This window comes from Alligator mississippiensis, chromosome 3, assembly GCF_030867095.1.
Source record: "Alligator mississippiensis isolate rAllMis1 chromosome 3, rAllMis1, whole genome shotgun sequence".
NCBI classification, from domain to species: Eukaryota; Metazoa; Chordata; order Crocodylia; family Alligatoridae; genus Alligator; species Alligator mississippiensis.
The window spans coordinates 78,177,432-78,202,723 of NC_081826.1; the positions used below are offsets into that span (position 1 = coordinate 78,177,432).

Below are 25,292 nucleotides of genomic sequence, written 5' to 3' on the forward strand. Positions count from 1 at the left end.
GTTCACAGAACTTGCTCATTTTTGAAAACTTGATAGATCTGAAGCATCAGTATTCTTTTCCTGTAGAAATTGAGGTGAGTATGAGCTCTGCGCTTTGTTATAATAAAGTGGAAATGTTAAATTGCTTTTAACATTAACAGTCATTGCATACCATAGTATTTACACATGCAAAGAGATAGGGAGATGGAAATAATGCTGTTGGAGTGCATGAAATTGCTAGGAAAAATCCACTTATATCTTCTTTTTTCTTTTTTTTTTTTAAGACTAGTTAATTCATAATTTTTGCAGGTAAAAATTCCAAACTCTGGGAGTTGCAAAGCGCTGCTTTTACTGTTTTGGCAAACTTACTCTGATAACCCACTACCAGAGTAAGTAATTAATTTGGCACAAGGTAGTCTTAAGCACTGTTAATCAGAATTGCAATTCATTTTCAGTAGCTGGAACTCTTTCTTTGGCTATCAGTTGAAAAGCTGTATTACTTCAGATAAATATGCTATCTATAAAAGATGCTCAACTTATTTGGGATTCGTCATTGTTTAATTCAAGTTAAAAACCATGTAAAAAAACTTAGCTCTTTGTTGTGTCTTAGGTGCCAATGGAAAGGAAGAAAAGGTATATTGCCATTAGGAAGGAAGCCAGGGATACAGTAAATGGTGGTCCAGGTATGATATTCATTGATTTAAAAAAATTTTTTTTTAATTAATCTTAAGTTTACAGTTGACATTTGCACATTTTGATTTTGATGTGCTCATTTTGTATTAAAGATGATCCAGGAAAAGCTGCCAATGGGATCTAAAGATGGTTTGGTAGCTCTCTAGTAATGGAGCTATGGAAAATATTATTTCCTTCTATTTTCTCAATAGCTTCATGTAGATGTAGCATTATATAAAATTTGCCAATTTAGACTATATTTTGCATTTTGATGTGTTCGTTAAATAGCTTTCTAAAGCTTTCCCACTCCAGTATTTTTCAGAGTACATGGAAGATGATCTGTTGTATACTTCTGTTATCATTAAAGTGCAGCCAATTTTTAATTGCTAATGCTTATTTATCAGCAGAAGTTCTTACTTCCATGGCATATTTTTACAAGGAAGGGGACAGTTTATCATTTCTAACAGAAATTTTAATTACAGTGAAATATGGACTAAGCCCTTGTACTAAACACACACATAGCTACTACGGCTGTGTGAAGGTTCGGGTGCTGATTCGATTCAGAGGAGATTCAGCTCAATTTGGCGTCCGAATCTCTGAATCTGAATTGAATCAGGAGACCAATAGAAAGGTCCAAATTGATTTGAAGCCTCCAAATCAATTTGGAAAATATTTGGAAAAAGATTCAGATTTGGTGATGCAGGCACTCCCTGCTCGCACCACAGGGAGCTGAACGTGAGCTCCATGCCAGTAAATAGGGGGGTGGAGGAGGAGGGAGGGGACCATGGGGAGACCCCTGCCAGGCCCCATCCCCTGCCTGCTCCCTTAGCCTCCCTGAGTGCCCCCCAACCCTTGCCCACTCTCCCAGCCTCGTCAATGGCTGCCCTACCATGACCCCAGTGTCCCGGCTCTTAAAAAAAAAAAAAAAAAAAAAGAGCCCACACTCACCAGCTGCTGCCAGGTTGGGGGGGGGGGTGATCCCTCCTGCCCCCCACTGCTCTGCACTGCATGGGGGGCTCTGCATGAGCCCTCATTCCCTGCTCGCTCTCCCAGGCCCCCCCTCCGCCCATGGCTGCCCCACCTGGCCCCAGCATCCTGGCGCTTAAAAAACCCAACATCAACAACAAAAAGCCATGCACTCACTGGCTGCTGTGGTGGCCCTCGGTGCCTCTGGGGGCTCGTGGCAGAACCCCCAACGCAGCACAGGGCAGTGGGGATTGCCCCCCAGCCTGACAGCAGCCGGTGGGTGCGGGGCTCTTTTAAAAAGTCGGGACACTGGGGCTGGGCAGGGCAGCCATTAACGAGGCTGGGAGAGCGGGTGGGGGATGGGGCAGGTTTGATTTGGACATTCAGTTGAATCTCCAAATCAGATTCAGCTGAAACGATTTGGGACAGTGATTTGAATGGGACAGCAGGTGCATGACAAACAGAGCCAAGGAGGTGATACTTCCCTTCTGTCGAGCACTGGTCAGACCGCTGTTGGAATACTGCATCCAGTTTTGGGTGCCACACTTTAAGAGGGATGTGGATAACTTGGAGAGGGTCCAGAGAAGGGCCACTCATATGGTTAAGGGCTTGCAGGCCAAGCCCTACGAGGAGAACCTGGACCTCTTCAGCCTCCACAAGAGAAGGTTGAGAGGCGACCTTGTGGCTGCCTATCGATTCATCATGGGGGCGCAGAAGGGAATTGGTGAGGCTCTACTCACCGAGGCACCCCTGGGGGTCACAAGAAATAATGGCCATAAGCTAGCAGAGAGCAGATTTAGACTGGACATTAGGAAGGACTTCTTCACAGTTAGTGGCCAAAATCTGGAATGGGCTCCTAAGGGAGATGGTGCTGTCCCCTACCCTGGGGGTCTTCAAGAAGGAGGTTGGATAACCAACTAGCTGGGGTCATCTGAACCCAGCACTCTTTCCTGCCTATGCAGGGGGTCAGACTCGATGATCTATTGAGGTCCCTTCCCACCCTAATCTATGAATCAATGAATTGGCCGAATCCGAAGTGAATACTAGCTGCTTTGCACAGGCCTAGTAGCTACTGTGCCTGATAAAATTTTTTTTAGAAGACCACCTTCATTAGGTAATCAGTTTTTATCAGTCTTGTGAGTTGTCACTAAAGGTGAGTTTAATATGAGTTATTGTCTTAATTAACAATTTATTTTTCTTATTCAGATGAGCCTCAGTATTTGCCTTCTGCATCCTATATGGTAGACAGCAGTCTCAGTGAGGAGATGAGTCAGTTTGATTTCTCTACTGGAGTCCAAAGTTTTTCATATAACACGCAAGATCCAACAGCTACTAGTGCTCGTTTCAGGAGAAAGGTGATTAGAGGCTTGTATGCTGTGTACAGGAATAAGCTTGTCAATCTCTTGATAAATAGATACGATAACTGGAAAAGCAGGCTTCATGTATGTGTTGTTTGTACAGATACAAGGTTCAATAGCATTTTGCCAAGTGGTGTACCCTTGCAGCCCTCAACAGCTCACCAAATATCAACAAGTAGCCCTCTAGCTGAAATAATTGCCCACCCCTCCTCTACTATGTGTCTAAGCTGTCTTAAGTATAAGTTAAGATTTGCCCCTTTTAACTTTTAAAATCTAGTCAATATAAGAAAAGTAACAGTGGCTTTATATTTTACAACTGCAAGTAAATATTTTTGTGCCATTTTTAAAAAACTCAATATTTCCCATTTCCCTCCACCCCTTTGCTGGGATGCATGAAATAATCATTAGAAAGGGCAAGAGAGCAATGTTTTCTCTAGCATTTTTATCATTGTACTACCTGAAGTGTTGTTGTGCCAGTTCTACATAGAAAAAAATCAGACTTGAGTTGAAGTTGTGTCAGTGGTCAAGTCAGAAAGAAATTGCCTTATTGCACATACATCTGAAAGATTTGCCTTTGGAAAAGACACTAGGTATTTGAGTTACCATCAGTGTTAAAGGCAAAATTTCAAAATTAATCATAGTATGATATCAGGAAAGCCAACAGTTTTCCTGTTTTAACAGTTAACTATAATAAAAATATGTTGGTTAATTTTATGAGTCTAACCATAAGCTACATCAAATTGCTCTAATTTCCATTCCTTTTCAGTGGTGAAAGCAGTTTTCTCTTATTGGAAAATTGGCTTCTAAATGAATCTGTGATTAAATACTTCACAAACATCTTGAGTGGAAGTTGGGGTGTGCACACAGAATCTTGCATAATGGTGGTGGTCTCGGATGGCAGTTTTCTTCTCCAGCTGTGAACTGAAATTATAAGTTCTGTGGGGTCTGACTTTCCATGTATGTTCTGGTTTGGCACTATACTCTTAATAAATGCCTAAGTCAAAGCAACAGCTGGCTGATATCCTTAGGCAAACGTGTTTTGGTTTGAACTATGTATTTAATGTAATCCCCATTAAGCAGTATTGTAATAAGGTCTGCATAGGTAGACTGGAAAATCGGGATGTATACAGTATTAACACTGATGATTTAAAAAACTCAAGCACTATCTTTTTTTGTACAGGAATCCACTGAGTCCATGGTTCTAGATGATGAAATGGAACTCGAGATGGATGAGCTCAATCAACATGAATGTATGACAGCTATGACAACTCTGATTAAACATATGCAGAGAAATCAAATCACACCCCAAGTAGATGAGGTCAGTACTGTTTAATGGCCTAGCCCACTAGTTACAAATATGATGCCAAGAAAGGGGTTTATAATAGAAACCTTGCTTTGTAGTGTTTGTTGTTGTAGTAGAGTAAAACCTTCTGTTTTTTCTTTGGTAATTTTAAGTTGTTCTTAGTTTAAGGGAAGCTTTTCATTTTGATTTCAGGGGGCAGTTTCAGTAGCCCTTCCTCCATGGATGAAGTTTCTGCATAGCAAATTGGGGAACCCATCAGTACCATTAAACATTCGCCTCTTCTTAGCAAAGCTTATTGTTAATACTGAGGAGGTGAGTGATTTCATTGCATCAAGTTCTGATTCTTTTTGCTTAAATACAGTCTTAAATTATAATTGCAGCTGAATAAGCCTTTTAGGACAAACCCCATTTCAGACTAAGTTTTTCTGGGTTCAGCTTTTGTTACTTAGCCCTATTGAAGGAAAGTGTTGCCGGCTTAGCCTTCAGGTGAAAACTGGGTGGTATTGATTATATGAATTAGTGTGGGGGAAACCTTATTGAATAAAACCATTTGATTTTTGCATAGGTCTAATTGCAATAAAATACAAATGTGTATAGTTGTCCTTTGATGACTGAGAAAATGCTTTCTCTTCCTGGTCCAAGCTAATGTATTTCTACCCTACCTGCATCAGTTTCCTTAAAGCTGAGTACTCTTACTTGCTTTAGATACTTGTATCATAACTTTCACCTTCCAGGGCATATCAGATCCAAAGTATAAAACTACTGCATTTCATAGCATTTCAAAACCTGTGTAGTAACAAATCTCTAGAGTAACGGTTTGAACAATATGTATTTTTATGTCTAGATATGGGTTACTTTCCTTTGGAGGGGGACTCTGTATATGAAACACTGGTGTAATTGCTATATTTAGTGGGCTCCAATGAAAGAAATCATTTATTATGAACATCAGTGTTGAAGGCTTGTAGGCAGAAAGAACAAGCAGCAAATATAATCACAATAAGGAAATTTTATTAAGTGGGGGGTTTTTTTAATTCCTGCAGTTTATTTTTTGGAGGAAATGAGGTAAAAACTGTATTGAAAAGGTGAATTTAATAGGTTTTTATATCTTAATGCATTACCTTCTTCAATACTAAGTTAGTTTTAGAGCTGATTGTTTGTTCTTTATTCTCTCTAGGTTTTCCGACCTTATGCAAGGCATTGGCTTGGTCCCTTGTTGCAACTTGTTGTTTCTCGGGATAATGGAGGAGAAGGGATTCATTACATGGTGGTGGAAATAGTAGTTACTCTGCTTTCTTGGACTAGTGTAGCTTCTCCCAAAGTAAGGAAATAGAGAACATTATAGTTCTATGTCACTATGTAAAATGGAGTATACATAATGGTTTTATTCCATCCTTAATGTGGTTTTTTTTCTTTTTTCATAGTCAATATAAACAGCTCGATCAGTTTAAGAAAAAAGTTTAGGGTCTTAATCAAAGAATCTGTGCCCCTACATTGAAAGCACCTTGTTGAGCAATGGGCATCCCAGATTGTTTTGGTCTGCTAACAGATACTTCATGTCATTTAAATGCAGCAGACTACAGCATACTTGACAAATATGTATTTATGGACTTAGAGGTGACACTGTCATGTCTTGCTGTAGTTGAATATTAAGTTTTCACAGATGTGTGTTGAAAACCACGTTCTTACCATTTCGTCAAAGATAAATGAATGTTGAGTAACATAGAGCTTGTCTGTGCTACAGGTCTTCTGTAAGCAGATGGCTTGTTGTTAGTAGGGTATACAGTGTACCTGGAAGGCACCATTGTGGAAAAGGGCCATAGCTGTCATAAGAAAGCATGGACATGTCTTCACTTGGACTGTGAAGGTGATGATGTTTCCTGTGGTGGCAGAAGCCTTCTATTGTTCATAGAACAATATTCTACTACCAGCAAGAAGGAGTGGTTTGGATGTGTTCTTTCTTTTGCTGGCTGGATTTGAGTTTGGCTATATTTTTGCTTGATCCCATCCTGTCAACGTATGTCAGAGATCCTCATAAAGCAACTCCATTTTTGCTGAATTCTGACCTTGACTTCACTGCAAAATCATATTGGGTCAAAAACAATGTGAAGAATTAAATTGGTCAGCATCCATATTGATTGGGACTTGGGAGTGAGCATAGACAATTTGTGGTTAGCATCATGTCAGCTCCTCATGTCTAACTCCTTTTCCCATTTAAAATGAAGCCCAGCTGATAGAATGCTTAATTAGAATGGAGGTCCTTATATTATAGTATTCTGAGCATTAAATCTCTTTGTGTTTTGATTCTAAAACAAGATCAATTCGACAGCTGTATATAGAAATTATGTGTTGCTGTTTGTTTGTTTTCATGCTAGGGGAATGTTAAAGATGAAATCCTAGCTAATCGATTGCTTGAATTCTTGATGAAGAATGCATTTCACCAGAAAAGAGCAGTGTTCAGACACAACTTGGAAATTATAAAGACAGTTGTGGAGTGCTGGAAAGATTGTCTCACTGTACCCTACAGGTAGTACTAACTTAACGAAGGTACATTTTTCTCTAAGTTTGCAGAGAATCTAGAGCAAATCTGGACAGAGGTTTGTAGATGTGAAAGGATTAGGGCATTAGTTCTGAATGGTGGTCCCAAAAATTCCATACCATCCTAGGATTTGATCCAGTACTTTCATGGATGGTACTAAAGCATCTATTAGCTTTCTGGTGATGGTGTTTCGTTTCGTTTTAACCCAGTCCAAGCCTCTCCAGAGTTTTGAGTTCTTTGATCATCTCTGTTTGCATGTATAATACTGGTGGACTTTCATCTCTGCTGTGCCTACTGTTTTGTCTTTCTGGAGCAAGCTCATCTGCAGTATTGAAGTTGCCTCTGCTGTTAATGCCAAAAATGCAGAGGTGAAAAACTGCAGAGGTGTTGCATATGCAGAAGAACAGAATTCAGGTTGCAAAGTAACCTTGAGAGGTGAGAAATACAGGGCCTCCAGGAAATGGAATGCCTAAAGCATGACAAAATATTAGAAGAAATAATTTTTGTCTGATACTTATACAAGTAACTTATGACCTTAGCAGTATTTAAGCGTCAAAGATACACCCTGTAAATAAAGGATAAATTATTTGTGGTAGGGAAGATTGGGGGGTGTAGGGGCTTTACATTTTTTTGTTACAATTACTTGCAATAAGTTACTGTTTTATTAGATTCGGATCTGTCCCTGGATTTATGCAGTCTTCTGTGATGTACTGTCTTTGACCTGTAGATGTCATACACACCCTTTTCTGTATATATTTTTGTTACAGATTAATATTTGAACAGTTCTCTGGAGGAGATCCTGACACAAAAGACAACTCAGTAGGAATTCAACTGTTAGGCATTGTTCTTGCTAATAACTTGCCTCCCTATGACCCAAAATGTGAAATAGATAGTACAAGGTGAGCATTGAATCTTGTGAGGGAGTTAATTTTGATGAGAGAAGCAATATTGAATTTGGCATCTTGGAGGGTGGGGTTTGGATTATTCTTATCTCTTCACAACCTCCCCCCCACCCCCACATAAATATTTATGTGTAACAGGTCCCATACAGCAAACTCTATGGCCCTCATTTTACTCTTGGAGATGAACTGGCAGGAGTATATTTGCACTGGCCCTATTTTGGTCCTTTCTTCTGCAGTTAGCAAGGTCTCCGGCATCTGCCAGAGTCAGAAAGGATCAAAATGGGGATTTAAAGCAAAAATTTGAAAGGTTCCCTGTAACCTTCATGGATATGACATATTAATGTAATTGCTCTACGAAGTCTACAGTTAAGTCTGTGAATATAGAAGGGGTAGAGAATATAGCTATATTTTTTGTTATTCATCAGATATTAATGGAAAATCAAGGGGAGTGGGTCACAGCATATTTCTTTTGTATACTAGGTATTTTGAGGCTCTGGTCAATAACATGGCTTCATTAAAATATAAGGAAGTCTATGCAGCTGCAGCAGAAGTGTTGGGACTTACTCTTCGATATATTGCTGAGAAGGAAAATGTGAGTGTATTACATCATGACTTCTTATCATTCTATATTAATGACACTTTCTATATAAATCTAAGGTGACTCCCCAGTTCTAGCTTGAAAATGTTAAATATGCTGAGGCCTTCGCCATGGTGAAGTGGCAGTAGAAGATATCAGGTGGAGATTACAATTCAAGATCAGATTAACATAGGTTGTCAATGCCTTGTCTCCGTTCTCAGCAATTGGCCCTGGGGGGTTGCCAGACCTGGGTTCCTGAGCACTGTTTGTTCACCTTCTCTCTACCAATGGGACTAACACAGTATTTTTAAGGAAGGTAAAAGAAATGTGAAAATTTGGGGTATCCTTATGGTGTTCTCTGTAGCTAAGAGCCTGTAAACAGGGCCTTTGAATGAATTAATATTGTTAACTCCTGCCATTGGACACGTTTTGTGTAATCCCTGTAAGTAAAGTACGTAGCTGTCTTCCCTGTCTACTTTCTGTTCTGTAGGAAATGTTAGGTCTATCAGTCTTGACCTTTTCTCACTTGGGGCATTTTTACATGCATTTCCAATGTGGCACTGGGTGCTTTTTAGAGAGCTTTGCTAATTACAAGTGCCTGTGTGTCACGTGTATCAGTGTTGAAGCTCATCGCTTCACTGGGAAAATGGTGGTGGTGCACTTTGAACTATAGCACATCGAAAATGTGTTGGTTCAAAGCGCATCGCCACCGCTTGCTCAATGCAGAGGTGCACTGCACTGCTAATATGTGACGTGTGACACTGCTAGAGCACATCAATTTATGTGCTCCAGTAGACTTGATAAGAGTCTGCTCCAACATGTTGGATTTCCAGCGCGTCAGAGCAGGCTCCTCGCATGCGTGCAAATGCCCACTGAGTCTTAACTATTCCTCTTTTCTTTTAAAAATAGTAACTTTTGAATGATTAAATAGAGCATAGTGTTAATTGTTTTTGGTGTACATTATCCTTTGACAGTAAGCCAAATTTATTTTAATGAAAAATTGTTTTGTGTTTTATGATATCTTAAGTTGCATCCCTAATGGAAACATGCCACACTAAATCAGGGATTACTTGGCATTAGTAATAAGAATGCCAAGTGACTTTCCTTCAGAATTAAAACCTTTTGCTCCCTATATAATAAGTAGAAACTTTCAACTTATTTGGTGCCAGTGCTAAATTAGGCAATATGTATTTCATCCAGACATAGTTGTATTTATTCTGTGAGCTGTCTTCACGCATGTTAAGGGTACGCACTTTAACATCTGCCACTGAAGTTTCATTATCACTAAAATTAATCCCCACTGTAACAGTTCTATACCGCCAGTTGATTGTTTTTAATGTTATAGCAGTTAGGTTTATTTAATATTACAGCATTTCTGTTCTTTCAGATAACTGAGGGTCCAATTTATGACTGTGTTGTCAAGCAATTAAAACAGCATCAAAACACCAAGGAAGACAAGTTTATTCTGTGCTTGAATAAAGTAGTGAAGAATTTTCCTCCTGTGGCTGACAGGTACATCATAGATTATATGGTATGTACTTTCTGGATATAAAATCATTATCAAATGGAAATAACTTCTGACCTGTTTTTGTGCTCTTACCAAGGTTTATAAATGCTGTGTTCTTCCTGTTACCGAAACTTCACGGTGTGCTGAAAACTTCCTGTTTGGAAGTGGTGATGTGCCGTGCAGAAGAGATAACTGATCTCTACTTACAGTTAAGGAGCAAAGATTTTATGCAGGTCATGAATCGCAGGTAAGTTGGCATATGGTCAGTGCATGCTGATCTCAACAGCCATGGCAAAATCTTTACACCAGCATCTTTTTCCAGTAACAGTTGCAAGTTTTAAATTCCTTACATATTTACAGCTGCATATTGGGCTTCCTTGAGGGCATGGCTCTCCTCTTTGAGCAAATGTAAGCCTGTCAAATATTTTACATCTTCTGTTTAAGTTTAGACTTTGTTTAGTCCTTATTAGCATTAGAGTGGAATCTCAACTGACTCGATCCTAACTGGGTTTTTGGTTGTAGCTGTGTTGGTCTAAGGACATAGGCAGGTAGGGTTCTTTGGGTAGGTGTGATATCTTTTATTAGACCAACCAAGTAGTTGGAAAAAAGTTTTTTGCAAGCTTTTGGGCACAGTCACCCTTCTTCAGACATAGGAACTGACTTTTTGACTGCATTAGGACTGGGAATTTAAGTTTAAACACAACTATTAACTTAAAGCAGTTTTATGGAACCAGAAATAATAGTGCTGAAAATAAATGAACTTAAGTTTGTGTTTGGTTGTGAACAGAATATGAAAACAATGCAGTTGTGTGTTGTCCTTTTTAGAGATGATGAGAGGCAGAGAGTGTGTTTGGATATAATATACAAGATGCTTTCTAAGCTAAAACCACTGGAACTAAGAGAACTTCTGCCTGGAGTAACAGGGTTCATCTCTCACCCTTCTCCAGTTTGTCGAGAGCGCATGTATGACATCATGATGTGGATTTATGATAATTACAGGTATGGATTCAGTTACAAGTATGCTTTTCAACCATTTTAAGAGCAGTTTATATAAAAGTGTTCTGACTAGCCTTAATCTTCTCATATAGTGGGATGGAAGGTGTGAGTACAGCACAGGAAGCAGAAAATTCCTTTGACCTTAGAAAAATCTTGCAAAAGTGTCTGCTTCTGTTACCCCACGTATAAAATGCTGGTGTTTAATTATGACGGTCATCAATGTAAGGATGAATTAATGTTCTTAAAACACTTTCATAATAAGTAGCAAACTTCATTTTCTTGTACAAAATTGTTAGCTTTTTAGAACGTGGTTGTATTTTCTTCTTTTCTCTTTCAAAATAATACTCTAAAACAAATATTCTCAACCTCCCATTGTGGCTGTGTACAGCCTGTACTATCAAAACATTTAATTAGGAATTGAGGATGCACAGGGTCATACAGATTTAGGTACATGGAGTCTATTGTTGCCTCTCAAAATTCTGGTAGTGATGTTTTGCCAAATTGTATCCTGGCTTGGTTTGTTTCCACCTCTTCTTTAAAAGTAGACTATCTTTGATCATATCTGTATCACAACTCTCCTTCACTGCTCTTTAGGAGCACATATCTACTAGGACTGTGCGAAGCTTCAGACACTGATTTGATTTGGTGGAAATTCGGCCCAATTTGGTGGCCGAATCTCCGAATCCAAATCTAATCAGGAGGCCCTTTAATCTCTCCGAGTAGAATTGGAAACCTCTGAATTGATTCGGAAAGATTTGATTCGATGTAAGCACAGCTTTAAATGTGTTTCTACATACCTCAAGGTACCAGGTGGCTTGTGAATGCTGCGATGGTGGGACAGATGGAGTGTCCCACAGGAGTATCCCCAGCGTGCTCAGCAGCAGACCCAGAAGTGGACCGGAAACGCTTCTGGATCCTCCCCTGGCTCGGCAACTGGTGCTTCCTGGGAGCCGGGGAAGCTCAGGGGGGCCCCCCAGTGCACTTGGCGGTGGACCTGGAAGTGAACCAGAAGTAGTTTCAATGCACTTCTGGGCTCACCGCCAAGCACACAGGGAGGCCCCATGCTCCTGTGGGACGCTCCATCCACCCCAGCATCTCAGCGTTCACGAGCCACGCTTGGTACCTTGAGGTATGTAGAAAAAACATTTAAAGCTGTGTCGATAGCCGAATTGCTGATTCTCCAAATCAGCATCGAATCTTTGGATTCGGCCTAATCTAATCGGGACAGTGATCCAAATCAACGAATTGAATCGTTATCCCCCATTAGGGCCAAATCCAAATAGAATATGGCCCGTTCTGCACACCCCTATCCTACTGGTCACTTACTAAGCTTTGGTGGTATGTGGTTATCTTCACTACCAAAAAGAGTGGTATGTTTTTATAGCAAGACAACCAATGTGGTGCTGAACTCATTGCAAAACGAAAGTGAAGAGAAAATGCATGTACTTTTTCTTGCGATGTAGGTGACTTCCTTTGCTACCCAGAGCTTTTCCTTTGCTGACTTCCTTTTGCTAAACCGTCCATCCAGATCTGACATTATCTCACCAAATGGCAGAAAAAATACCCTGTCTCCACAAGGAAGCAAACTAATTCATATTGGTTGTCTTTTTCTCTGAAGAAACCTTTTTTTTTTGCCATCAAGGCACCTTATATGAACCATCTGCACTGCCTTCATGCCAAGATGAGACCTGTCAGGGAATATTGCTTTCTTTGCTTCAATGGATTCTTTTTTGCAGCTTATTTCAGACTAGAGTTAAAAACAGACTTTTTTGGTTTTACAATAGGAATTCAGAAAGTCAAGCTGATGAGGATTCTCAGGAAGTGTTTAAAGTGGCAAAAGAAATGTTGATACAGGGCCTAACTGATGAGATCTCTGAATTACAGTAAGTCAAAATAATGTGCGGGGTCATCTAAAATGACACTGTCCTGAATTCCTTTGTTTTTAAAACTTGGTTTTTATTTTGAATACCAAGATCTTTTTTTTTCTTAACAGGTTTCTGAACCATGTAGAGGGTGTATTGAACTGTAATAATGCAATATTACTTAAGGGTTTTGTTTATTTGTTTTTCTCAAGGGTTTATTTGGTTTCTTCTTAAGGTCTATTTTTATTGTATATCGAAATAGATAAAACTGTGTCATCCAAGGTTTTGAGTTATATTTCACAAAGAGAATAAGATGCTATTCTCACTACTCCCGCGTTTTGTTGGTGTAATGCCACTTGTAATGTCAAATTTGACAGGTACAGGCAGAACACAGTCTATATCTTTTTGAAAGTGTGTACGTAGCTGAAATAGTCAACTTTAAAAATGGAACAGTTTAGTCCAAAGGCTGTTTTACCAAAGGTACATCTAAATTAATTTGGCTGTTTCAGTTATTTTAGTTTTAGTTTATATTATATTTAGTATTACAGGGAGTGTCTACACATGCACCTTATGACACAGTAGATTAATTTACTACACAGTAAAGCGTCTACACATGCATGGCATTTGGGCCAGTGTAGACTAATTTTACAGCACCATCGGACAGTCCCATCAGACACAGGTAGTATCCAGTGGTGGATTAAATTACTGTGCTTAAAAGCACATGTAGACAGCGGCATTGGAATTAGTTTACTCCAGCTCAGATTGCACTGGAGTTTATTCAGTCGCATTACTTGCACATGTAGACACTCCCACAGAGTGTATGAGTCAGCACAAAATACAATGATACATAAACATGAATAGGTCCAGAGCTGTAGACAGTTTCTTTATTAACTTCTCTAGTGAAGCAGAGGGCAGTGAAAATGATATTAGATACCTGTGTGCCCACTGTTTCATTTGGAAGAAAACTATTTCAAGACCATAAGTAAAACTAAAGTATAAAATAAAATAAATATGGATCAAGTATAAAAACATGAATTGTTGTAATCTAAGGTTGTAAATACTTTTTAAGTGAAGTGTACATTGAAAAGACAGTTGGAGAGGGGGTAGTAAAATGAGATGGTTAACATAAGCTGATATGAAGTTGTGGGGGCTAAAGGGTTAGTTGGACATTGTATATTTAATCCTTATACTTCAATATTTGCTATTTAACAGGTTAAAATAAATGGACCCTTTTTGAGTCGAGCATTATGTAAATCCATAATATCTTCTTTTACAGATGTCCAAAAATGTTTTTTTTTTACTTGCCTTTACAGATTAGTTGTTAGGAATTTTTGGAGTGATGAAACTAGGTTACCTACAAATACTCTTGACCGTATGTTGGCTTTGCTAAATTCCTTCTATTCTACCAAGACTGAAACCCAGTACCTGAGCTTAGCCACAAATTTTCTGCTTGAAATGACCAGCAAGAGTCCAGATTATTCCAGAAAAATATTTGAGCATCCACTTTCTGAATGCAGATTTCAGGTAAATATATAAACTGTCTCCTATAAAACTGTGCAGTGTTAACGTAGCTACCTCTTTGACAAGAGTTAAATGAAGCTAAAGCGGTGATAGAGATGCAAGTTTTCCAGAGGCATCATCTGTGACAGCTATGGGCTATTCAAGTTCTAAGAAGTTTGGTATTTATATTGAAAGAAGAGTAACTTCATATCTGTAGTCCAAACTTCATTTTTTTTAAAGAAGCAGCCTCTGTATTTAATTATACCTGAAGTAATTACAATTGCAGTTGCTGGAGAGCCATTTTGTAGGCTAGAACTGGCCTGTGTTAAATTTAAAGAAAATGGGGAAACACCATGAATTGGAAAACCAAGATGAAGTAGTGAATAGGAAGATGCACATTTTTATGCCTCTGTCAAAGGACTAATCTGTATTTGAGGCAATAGCATTCCATGTTGCTATTAATTGTTATTTTATGTTAAAGAAGCTTCATCTCTGTTGTGCCCGGTTTCAAATTTTAAAACTCTGTTTTGCCGGTGTATTAACCATTCTTTCTCAATGAAGAAGAGAACTTTGATTTGACTTGTTCTCATCAATATCTTACTATTTCTTTTACATGGGTAGGACTTCATAATTGATTCCAACTGGCGTTATCGAAGTACTATTCTCACCCCAATGTTTGTGGAGACTCAGGCTTCCCAGAGTGCCAGCAGGAAGAGGTCACAGGAAGGGTCCCTTTCAACTCCCGGATCACAAGGTGCTCAAGTGAGGGCTACTCAGCAGCAATATGAATTTACACCTACGCAGAACGTGAGTAAGTACACATCAGCAGGCTCTGGGACTCTCTTGTTCAACAAGCAGTTCTGTTCTCCTTCTTGTGTGTAGTTTTTCTTTAAAGCAAGAGGTGATTAAAAGTAATATATTTTTTAATGCTAGCACTCGTTAATAAGTTGTAAAATTAAAATTTGCTACCAATTTCTTCTTGTTTAAAAATAAAAAAGCCAAGCACATTAATTTTCTTTTGATTGACTATTTTTCCCCCTAATATGCTTCTCAATTAAAATGTGAACTTCCCAACTTCACATTTAAGTCCTATTCTGTCTATTTAGATACAAATGCAGCATGTTTCCTAGTAATTGGTGTGAATATGGGACCTATGTTTTTTTTGTAAAGAAGGATGATTCTTTCTTTCATTACTCTTTTTAATTTATATAATAAGCTAAACGTGGTGGGGTTTTTGCTTTTTATAGGTGGTAGAAAATCTTTTAATTGGCTAACTGGAAGCAGCATTGATACTTTGACAGAATATACAGTTCCCTCATCCTCTGAATCCTTATCTTCATCCATGCTGTTTGTTAACAAGCGAAGCGAAAAGTCACAGGGAGGAACCTTGAAACCAGTGGGGCCCAATTTTGGGAAGAAAAAATTGGGTTTGCCTGGAGATGAGGTTGACAGCACTACTAAAGGTATCGGTATCATTGTCAATAAGATGTTTTATTTTGTGTTTAACTTGCTTTATACCACTGAGTTGGCTGGCAGGGCATCACTCTTGGGACATTCTAATGAAAACAACCTCAAATTTGCTGCTCAGTATATCTGGTGTTCAAACTATAGGGAAATAGTAGATTAGTGGGTTTATTTGGTTGTCTGCAAAATGCCACACTAAAATAGTAGTCTGATCAACAAAATCTTCATTGTCTACTACCAGCATTTGCTTCCTGATAATCAGGAGCTGTTAGGAAATTCCTGATTCTTTGTGTTTCAGATTTGACTGGCTCTTCCTGTAAAGACACTCAAGGTTTACACTTGTAAACCTTTGTAAAAGTTTTTCATTCTCAAACAATTTCAGCAGTTTTTTAGATCCAAAGTTAACGTGGTGGATACAGGCTGCTAGGAGTGAAAGGGGGAAGAAGAGGTAGGAGCAGGATAGGAGCAGAGCTGTGAGGAAGGAGGGCACAGAAAAATGGATGGGCTCTGCACTGTCCCTACTGACCTGCTCTGCAGAAAACCCCTCTAGCTGAGTAGGGCTGGGCAGAAGCAGTCCTGTACCACCTGGAAGGAGGGACTGGGTGCTGGACAGATCGCATGCTGCTCAGCTGGCAGGGCTGGGTACAGGACACAATACCCTGTTTCCCAGCTGGAGGGACTGGGTGCTGGACACAGCCCCTGCTTTTCAGCTGGAACCAGCTCTGTGTAGAATGCAGCTCCTGCTTCCTGGCTGGTGAGGCTACGTGCGGGACACAGCCCTCTGCTTCCCAGCCAAAGGGACTGCATTAAAAACATAGCCTCCTGGCTGCAGGGGCTGGATACAAGACACAACTGTAGCAGCAGCTAGAATGTTTTCCTTCCCAGGAAAGGTACGACTGACCACCCTCCTTTTTCTTTTCCTGCTCTCCAGTACTCAGCACTCCTTCCCCCCACTCCCATTCCCCAATAGGGCACAGGCAGGGCCCTATTTTGTCCAGGGTGCAAAACTTGTTAGTTCCTGGTATCCCCAGAAACAGAGCAGGGCACCCCTCATGCAGTTCTATGTGCCCAAGTGACTCGCCACACTGAACCCTTCATCCTGAGTGCCCCCCGTTATACCCACACCTACAGTTCCAGCATCACTGCCCCACAAGGAGTCTTGAGACCAGGATGCGGTGGGTTGGCACTGCCCTAACTGCCTTCCGGGATACTTCATCCCGCCGCCCATGGAATTGCCCAGACCCTGAGGGTGCAACTTGGACAACCAAGTTGCTGAAGGGGTTGCCCAGTGAGGAGGAATCGAGGTGTTTCAGGAGATCCTAGTGACACCTTGCAGGCAGCCTTTGGCATGCAATTGCCCAAGTGTACATGGACTCTGGCATCTGCAAGTCCTCATGAAGAGGTACATTCAGAGTTTTCCTCCATTCCCAGGTCCTCCAAGCGGGTGTATCACTTGGGAAGTGTGGGCCTTGAAGCTGTCATTGTGGCAGCCCACATGGAAAGTATCTTTTACATGCCTGAACTAAGGCTGGCACAGGGTAAAGACATCTCGCCTGTTACAGTTGTGGTCACAAAATAATGAAGCTGTCGCAGCTGATAAGGGAGATGGGGAACCCACTGCCCCCTGCCCCAGCTCTGAGACCCCCTCACCAAAGTTCCCATGCACAACTAGTGCACAGCAGTAATTTTCCACACTTTAAACTATTACAGAAATCCTCTTACTTTGTTTTTCTTTTGCCCAGGCCATGCAAAGCAATACAATGGGTGACCAACCTGCAGTGTGTGTCACAAACAGCCACTATTTGGGACATGCAAACCCTGGCTGTTCTGTAAAGGGGGTGCTGGTATGGAGGTGGGGTGGGGCTCAAGCCTCTGGCTGCATGAAGTGGAGAGTTGGCAGGACACTTCTGTGAAAGGTGTAGTCACCACCAAGAACCAAGTTAAGACTTCCTTGGCCATGCAATTGCTACCAAATTAAGGGCTTTGGATCATCACTCACTGTATAGAATGGCAGTGTTTGCAGTGGACAGGAAGGGTTTACCTTGTTCTTATTGGTGACACCACCTCTCGTAGCAGCATCCTGCCATTGTCCTGCTCCACAGGGCTGGAGACTTGAGCCCCTTGCTGCCATCCTGGCACCTCAAGACACAAACTCTCAGGTATGCCACTGGAGGGGACATGGAGATAAGAGTAGCACTTGGGGAGAGTGGGGGCTTAACTTATGCCATGCGTGTCAAAGAAGTTGGTCGTAACTGTGTTAGGCTGTTCAAAAACAGCCTGCTGTTATTCCATGCTGCTTTGCCTAAGATTTGAAAACGGGTATCCAAAATTAAGGCAGTTTGGAAACTGGATAGCTAGATGGATAGATATGGCTTCATCAAAACAGGTGAACTGGTTTAAAAATACATTCTTACTCTGTGCACTAGATATAAATGAACGAGCAGAAATCCTAAGGCTGCGGAGGCGCTTCTTGAAGGACCAAGAGAAACTCAGCGTGATTTATGCAAGAAAAGGTGTAGCTGAACAGAAACGAGAAAAGGTTTGTTTACCTAATTTGCTGTTAAGACTGAAAGGGTTCCTTGGATTGTTTCTGCTGTTTCCGCAAAGTTGATGCTTTATTTCTAAAAACATTATATCTTTAGCAAGCTATCTGTGTGGTGAATGGGTGTCTCTGGAGTTTCTCTTGTAGTTTGCAGGGATGTTATGTGTATTCCAAGCAGCAGTGTTTGTGTGTAGGTAAAAGTACAGGGTAAGGAAGAACTAGAGTTTCTATTTTAAAGAGAGAATTCCCTGCAAGCATGTACATACTGTACTATGGGGTTTTATTTATTTTTAATGTATCCCAGTCCCTGGGAGTGCTGGCATACGTGAAAAATGGAAGAGTTTTTCTTAACTCTGAACTTCAGTTGTTATGGCTTGCTGTCAAAATCTGTTACTTAAACATATTTTTTTGAATGATGAGTTATATTTCTGGGGTATTGGTTGTAGCCGTGTTGATCTAAGGACATAGGCAAACAAGGTTCATCAGGTAAATCTGGTATCTTTTATTAGACCATCTGAAATAATATTAGCTGGTCTAATAAACTAGTCATTTAACACCTAAATTTAAGAAATATGCCTCCTTGGGTAAATCTGTTATCTTTTATCTAATATTATTTTAGTTAGTTTAATAAAAGATACCAGATTTACCCAAGGAGATGTATTTCTTAAATTTAGCTGTTAAATGACTGACATGTAAATCTCAGTAGGAATCCAAGTAAGAAGAGCCTGATAATTAGAGGTGATGATGACCAACATTTCCTATTACTTACACTGACAGCTGAGAAGCTATTTGCTTCAGCAAATCAAGGTACTTTCACTTGCTGTAAATCCATATTTAGGAAACTTTGATTTTAGGTACTCATGCTGGAAATTGAGAATCTCAGATTAAGGTCACCCTCTGTCATAGTACAGAGAATACAATATGTGACATGGCTAATAGAGTAGGCCTTAAATGTCACATAGTGTATTTTAGCCTACATGAAGGTGATACTGGATTTCCTTTACAGATGATAACCATTGTTCTGGTCTTGGTAAAATTATCAGTGGTGCTTATCTCATTTTGTTAGATACTAAACATTCATTTTTCTCATGTTTTTGAGGACTGTGTAAAGTTTAAAGAGAATTGTATTAATAAAAATACTATCACTATTACTTGGAAGTAGGTAGAGCTGGACAAGAGGATGTGCATGAAGAACAGTGGCTCCCATGTCTGAAGGTGCATCAGGAGGTACTGGGTGCTGGCCAAGAAAAAACTGACTATGCTAGAGCAGTGGCCTGGTTATATCCCCATAGTATCTCGGGGAATTTTTAGGCCGTCCATTTAAGGAGAAGGCTGAAAAAGTGGAAAGAGAGAGAGGTGGAAAGGTAGCTTCTTCCCCACATCAGTGTGCATTCTTATTGAAAAAAAACAGAGAGACTAAATCCAGTTCCAGCTGATTCAGACAGCAGGAGTGATGATTAAAGAAGGAATTAACTCTCAAGTCCTTTAAAAACAAACAAGCAAACAACAAAAAACCTGCTAATTCCTTCAGGCCCCACCAGTATTTTCTGATATGGTAAAGGGGTGAGAGGGAGACAGGTAAGGGCTAATCTAAATGTAAAACTTCGTGCAGTTTAATTTAAACAGATTTAGTTAGGGAAAAACTGTATATACATTCCTAGTTGAGTTTAGGATTAGTTCCAATCAATTAAGAATTGGTTGAGATAAGCTGAAACAAGATATTCTTAAACTCAAGAGAGATGGATTTGTGCTTGTTTCGCTAAGTCAGTTGAAATATGGATTTGTGATTGACCATTTCTTTGTGTAAACAAGTTAGATACATTATTGGTACTATGTAAATGACTGAGGTAGCTTTGGGAAGAGATGCGCGTGTTGTTTTTGTAGAACAAGATCGTTTTGGTATTAACTGCATTAAATGTTTTCTAAAACCTAAATTATTAAATGCTTTTGGGATTACTTGAAGGGTGCATTAATTTCTTCTCACTTTTACATTTCCACTGATAGTTAAAAATTTCAAGAGGGGCATTATATGATCTTTTTTCCCCTGCTGTGCATAATCAATACTGCTTTTTTTTTTTTTTTCTGGCAACTGTTGCAGGAGATTAAAACTGAGCTGACGATGAAACGTGATGCCCAGGTCACTTTGTACAGAAGTTACCGACAAGGAGACCTTCCTGACATCCAGATTGAATACAGCAGCCTCATCACTCCATTGCAGGGTGTGGCCCAGGTCTGTCATTTGTTCGAAGATTGTTAATTCAATATTTTGACGCTTCTTTGCAAAACAAAGTGTGGGGTGGGGAAATGGACACAGGACTTTTTCACAGTACTCATTGATATCTATATTTGTATAGCTCTCTCTGTCTCTGTTTTATATATATAAAGACAACTTTATATAAGAGAGACAACTTCAAAGGTGACTCAAATTTGAGCAATTAAAGAGTGAGATGCCCCGTTAAGTGTTTACAAATGTATAGGTGTGGTAAAAACCTTTTGCGAGATGGCTGAAACTCTTGGTGTGTGCACATTTGTGCGCTGTGCACATGTTCTGGCTGTGAAATTTTGTGCTAAACACTGCTGAGATGAGGGGAAGGTGAGACCAGTCCCTCGTTTAATGCCATAGTAGCTTTAGCAAATAAAGATGGCCTATGCAACCTGCTGTGTTGCTGCAGGGGGAAAAGAGTCCCCAGCTGGCACCACTTTACTAAGTCTTGCTAACCTGGTTGGTGTGGGTGGGTTATCACTCTCGCACAGTGACAAGACAGCTATTTCTGCTCCCTTGCAAGCTGTATGGGGGTTGTCATAGATCTGAGAGAGTGGTTCTATTCAAAGGGCAAGAACTACAAAAATGAATATGGCTTTTTACTCATTCCTAAAGGAGAAACAGCAAAAGTTGTGGACTAGATAGACTTTTATCACTTAGTGGCCAGGTACTTCAGCATCCTTGGCTGTTCTCTCTGTTTCTTTATCACTGCACCGCAGAGGAGGAGGAGGAGGATGCAGTGCATGATTAGGCTGTGAGAATAATTCTGGGTGGGTATTGGTTCTGTAATGTCTGTGGGCCTCTGACCAGGTTCAAAACGTCTATGGAACCTCTTTGCATTTTCTCCCCTCCTGTGAGGCCCTAGGATTCTTGCATGTTGATGGCTTCCTATTTTGTCTTCAGGCAGAATCATGTGACTTTAGAAGCATGTCTTCTCCTCAAGAAATTCACTAGGAAATTGGGTAATATATGTGGAAGAGACCATTACCTTCTCTAATCCTTAATGTGATGTTGCTGGGAAGAAGGTAGTGCCTAGCACCTCTATGCAAACATCTTGATGCATGTTGCGAGGTAGCTTAACCCGCTTTCAAAGAATGTCCGTATAGTTAACCACAGAGTAGCTGTTGCCTTGTAAATGTATACCCTCACTCATTTTGCAGTAACGTCCCAGTGTAGACAAGCCCTTAGTCACTTATACCATTGGTCTTATTGGTTATCTTATAATTTACAGAGAGATCCAACACTAGCCAAGCAGCTCTTCAGCAGTTTGTTTACTGGAATTCTAAAAGAAATGGAAAACTCTAAAAGTCCTTTGGAAAAAAACCATATTGTCCAGAAGCTGCTGCAGAACTTCAATGACTTCCTGAGTATAAGCGTGTCTTACTTCCCACCATTCATATCCTGCATCCAGGTAAAACTTCCTGTATAGTTTGAGAGCACCATTATTTGTTGTCTGTCTTAACCTGAACACATGATGAAACCCTAGTGTGTTAAGTAAGAAGGCAGGGCAGAGTGGCACCTTTAGAGACTAACTCATTCAGAAAGATGTAAGACTTCATAGGTTACAGACTGCTTCATCAGATGCTACATATATTTCCATTATCTATCTAGCATCTGATGCAGTAGACTGTCTCCTACAAAAGTTTATGCCTTTTTAAATGACACAATCTCTAATGTTCCACATGTGCACTGCAGGGATGAGGAGGTGGGGGCTACACACTGTGGGATAATGGTAATTTCACTCCTTTCTGTGAAAAAGATAACATATGACTTTATAGCATATGAGCTGGGCACATCTGTGCTCTTTTGCCATGGTAAATGGGAAATGGCATTCTTTCATTGAGAGGCTAACTGCCACAGGGTGCACATGGACCATGGTTATGGAGTAGCTAATATAAATTCTCACTGTGCCTTACTCGGAATGTTTTAAAACTGAAAGTAGTTGACAATGTGGACATTTAAAAGTACCGTTGTTGAACATTTGAGAGGCAGCTTTGAGTTAAACACCTCAGGGAAAACTGTTTCAGGTTTTCTGCCATCTCAGGCACACCTTTCTTTATGCACAGATGACACTTTAAAGTTTCTCTTTGCAACAATCACAACTACAGTCTTGTTTTTAAACAATGGCAAAAAGGACAATGGAGAGGGCAGTCTAGCTACTGCAGCCATTCCTTCTCACTTTGGAAAATGTTGTGTTAAGACGTATCTTCTGGTCTGAGGCTATCAGTGGTTATCAGCTTATGTTTCTTTCCAGCACCTGTTGTTTATTGTTTAGGAATGTCTTTAAATTAGTCCCTTATGGTAGTTGCTAGTGTACTTTCACTAGTGAGAGAACAACTCCTGACTGGAGAGCAGGCGCATGCCCAGTACAGCTGTGTCCACTGCCATTTACCCTAAGTTTGAAAATGATTATCTAAATCACCATGTATGCAAATCTTAGCTGCTTTTGAGATCTATTCTGGTTTCAGCTGATTTTGACTGGTTAACTTGATTGCTAATTTAGAAACCTCTGTGAAGTCATTGCAAAAAAATTTCCACTTATGCCATCTAGTCCAGCTTCTTTTCTGTTGTAGAATTTTAAATAACCTAATCTGTGTCAATAGGTGTCATCTTTGCTACAGTGACACACTGCTGTTCCCTAATTTGGGAGTGCCTCATATCAAGCCAGTTTTCTAAACTGCACTTCCCAGTACTAATGCTTATACATCTGAACTTGCAGATCCTTGTTTACTTTCCTCTGTGCAGCTGCATTTAAAACTAAATACTTTGGGGATTACTCTGGGCTGTCCTAGTGCTTTCCTAGCCAGTATCTCACAATAGCCATCTATTTATCATGTATTCCCTATTGGCTTTTTATAACTGTTTGTTGGTTCTCTAGCTGGGTACTTCATTATTTGTGTTAAACTGTGCTCTGTGCCTCTGAATGCCTCTTGATAATCATTTTTGTCAATTTAGATTTATTTTGGTTGCCAGCAGTATGAAATTACAGATAATTAGAGGGGAATAAATGTACAATGAAACCTCATACAAACTAAACAGATTTTGCTCCTACTGCTGTCCTTTAAACTTAATAAAAAGGTAGATGACTGATGGATCAGAGGCAGGTTTTACCAGGAAGCTCTGACAAGTTTCAGTTGTACCATCTCTCTTTCTGCACCTGGGCCCTTCTGCTGACACGTGAGAAATCACAACTTACTATTCAACCTCAGCTAATTGAGCTTGTAGGGGGTAGGATAGTTTCAATGGCAGTGATGGCTGCCAGACAAGAGGTTGCCCTTCCTTTAGTCTTTCCAAACATGGCAAATTATACCCTTTCTGTGGTACTATAGACTTGCCTTTCATTATTAGACCAGATGTCCTTGTGTAAATACATCATGCTGCTTATCGCACTTTGCCCGAGGTCAGGTCAGTCTGCTCCCCTGCAAGCATCAGATGAGTGAAAAAAGTCCCCAAACCACCTTGTACATTTTGAGCTCCAGACAGCGTCCCAGAAGGGGGTAGCATTCATGATTCCCTTGCCAAATAGAGTGTTCATCATGGACACATCTAGAATTGAGTGAGGCTCTGTAGAGTATGGGAACGATTTATAATGTTTTCTCTGATCATTATGCAAGCCTTAATTTCCCCATCTTCTTGCATGCTTATGTTCACCTGTATCTGAGTGGGTTAATTTTCATTAGCCCAAGGCCAAGGAAAGTGGGTCTTGTGTATGTTACAAACTTTGTGGTCATAGCTGTCAGCCAGTGATGTGAAAAAATTACATCCTATAGTAAATATGGCTCTGCCAGCAAAATCCACAGTGATGACACTGCTCTGCTGGCCCAGGGTAGATTCTGTCATTCTGGCGAGTTGATGTAACTGGTAGCAGGGTTGCAGAGAGGAACTCCTACTGGAAGGACTATGGCAACCCCAGGTGGCTCTAGCCACAGTAGTGCTTCTGCCATAGCTAAGGTGTCAGCAGTCCCCATAACATAAACTTGGATAAATGGTGTCTGGCTTGAACTGAAGTGGGTGTTCACATAAGGAAGGAACACATTGGCAAGAGCTATGGAAACCCCAGTGACTGAAATCATACATTTTTAATAACTGGGTTGAAAATAAGGGACAAAAGAGTCTTGGTAAAGGGCATCAGGGGAGATGGACAGAGTGACCTCTTGGATTCTAAAGGAACATGGCTAGGCAGAACGGCTTTTCTTGCTGTACTGGACTGTTCATTTGGCCCAGCTGTTCTGATTTGGACACTCTTGTAGTCCATTTAAACAGTAAATGCCAGCTTGTTTTGGGAAGGCTGCCTGCCTTGCTGCAGGCTATTCTTGGTTGCATTATTTTCCCTACGGTAGTAAAGTCTCATCAGGAGCTGAACCAGTTTAAGCTCATTGGTGGTGTCACGGAGGTAGAGAAGGCTGCTCTGATCTAAAGGTCCAGTCCCAGAGTTGAAGGAGCTGCGGGGTGATTCATTGTTTATAAATAAGCACTGAGAATGAGCAAAAGCTGGGGTCCGCAGCAAGAACCTTGGTACAATGCACCCAGCTCGCTTAGATTAATTGCAGGTCAAAGGTACCTGGACTCTGGAGGACACAAAACTGTGTTTAGGATTTAGAGCCATCATATTAGTATGCATCTGGTCATCCCTGTCCTATGATGCTTTGTAGTAAGGAAATGAAGGAGAGTACATTAGTTGATTATTAGGCAAGCTATCTTTTTTCCCCCTCCCTAAGCTCAAGAAAAGTCAAACTAGGCTGCATTGAAAACAGTCTGCTCAGGTTCACCCAGTGTTAGACATCCAGGGTAATTGCTAAACCAGATTCAGTTAAAAAGCTGCTCTCATCTTTTCACATGATGACAACAAGATAACATGTTATATC

The 25,292-nt window shown here is 40.3% G+C and overlaps 1 protein-coding gene across 5 annotated transcripts in view; it reads left to right on the plus strand.

Moving 5' to 3' along the window:
* Positions 1-25,292, plus strand: part of PRKDC (protein kinase, DNA-activated, catalytic subunit) — a 127,903-nt gene that overhangs the window by 57,523 nt on the left and 45,088 nt on the right. For all 5 annotated transcript variants that reach the window (XR_009460734.1, XM_019498583.2, XM_006268817.4 and 2 more), the window contains 19 exons: positions 9-74; positions 590-662; positions 2,824-2,972; positions 4,156-4,293; positions 4,471-4,590; positions 5,453-5,596; positions 6,651-6,802; positions 7,582-7,713; positions 8,197-8,308; positions 9,681-9,805; positions 9,898-10,047; positions 10,626-10,799; positions 12,581-12,679; positions 13,972-14,182; positions 14,780-14,969; positions 15,406-15,621; positions 18,049-18,161; positions 20,263-20,394; positions 21,659-21,838. Coding sequence is in view for 4 of the 5 variants with exons in the window: in XM_019498583.2 (XP_019354128.2) it covers positions 9-74; positions 590-662; positions 2,824-2,972; positions 4,156-4,293; positions 4,471-4,590; positions 5,453-5,596; positions 6,651-6,802; positions 7,582-7,713; positions 8,197-8,308; positions 9,681-9,805; positions 9,898-10,047; positions 10,626-10,799; positions 12,581-12,679; positions 13,972-14,182; positions 14,780-14,969; positions 15,406-15,621; positions 18,049-18,161; positions 20,263-20,394; positions 21,659-21,838 (2,676 nt within the window). In the remaining variant the exon portion in view is untranslated. The remainder of the gene's footprint in view (positions 1-8; positions 75-589; positions 663-2,823; positions 2,973-4,155; positions 4,294-4,470; positions 4,591-5,452; positions 5,597-6,650; positions 6,803-7,581; positions 7,714-8,196; positions 8,309-9,680; positions 9,806-9,897; positions 10,048-10,625; positions 10,800-12,580; positions 12,680-13,971; positions 14,183-14,779; positions 14,970-15,405; positions 15,622-18,048; positions 18,162-20,262; positions 20,395-21,658; positions 21,839-25,292) is intronic.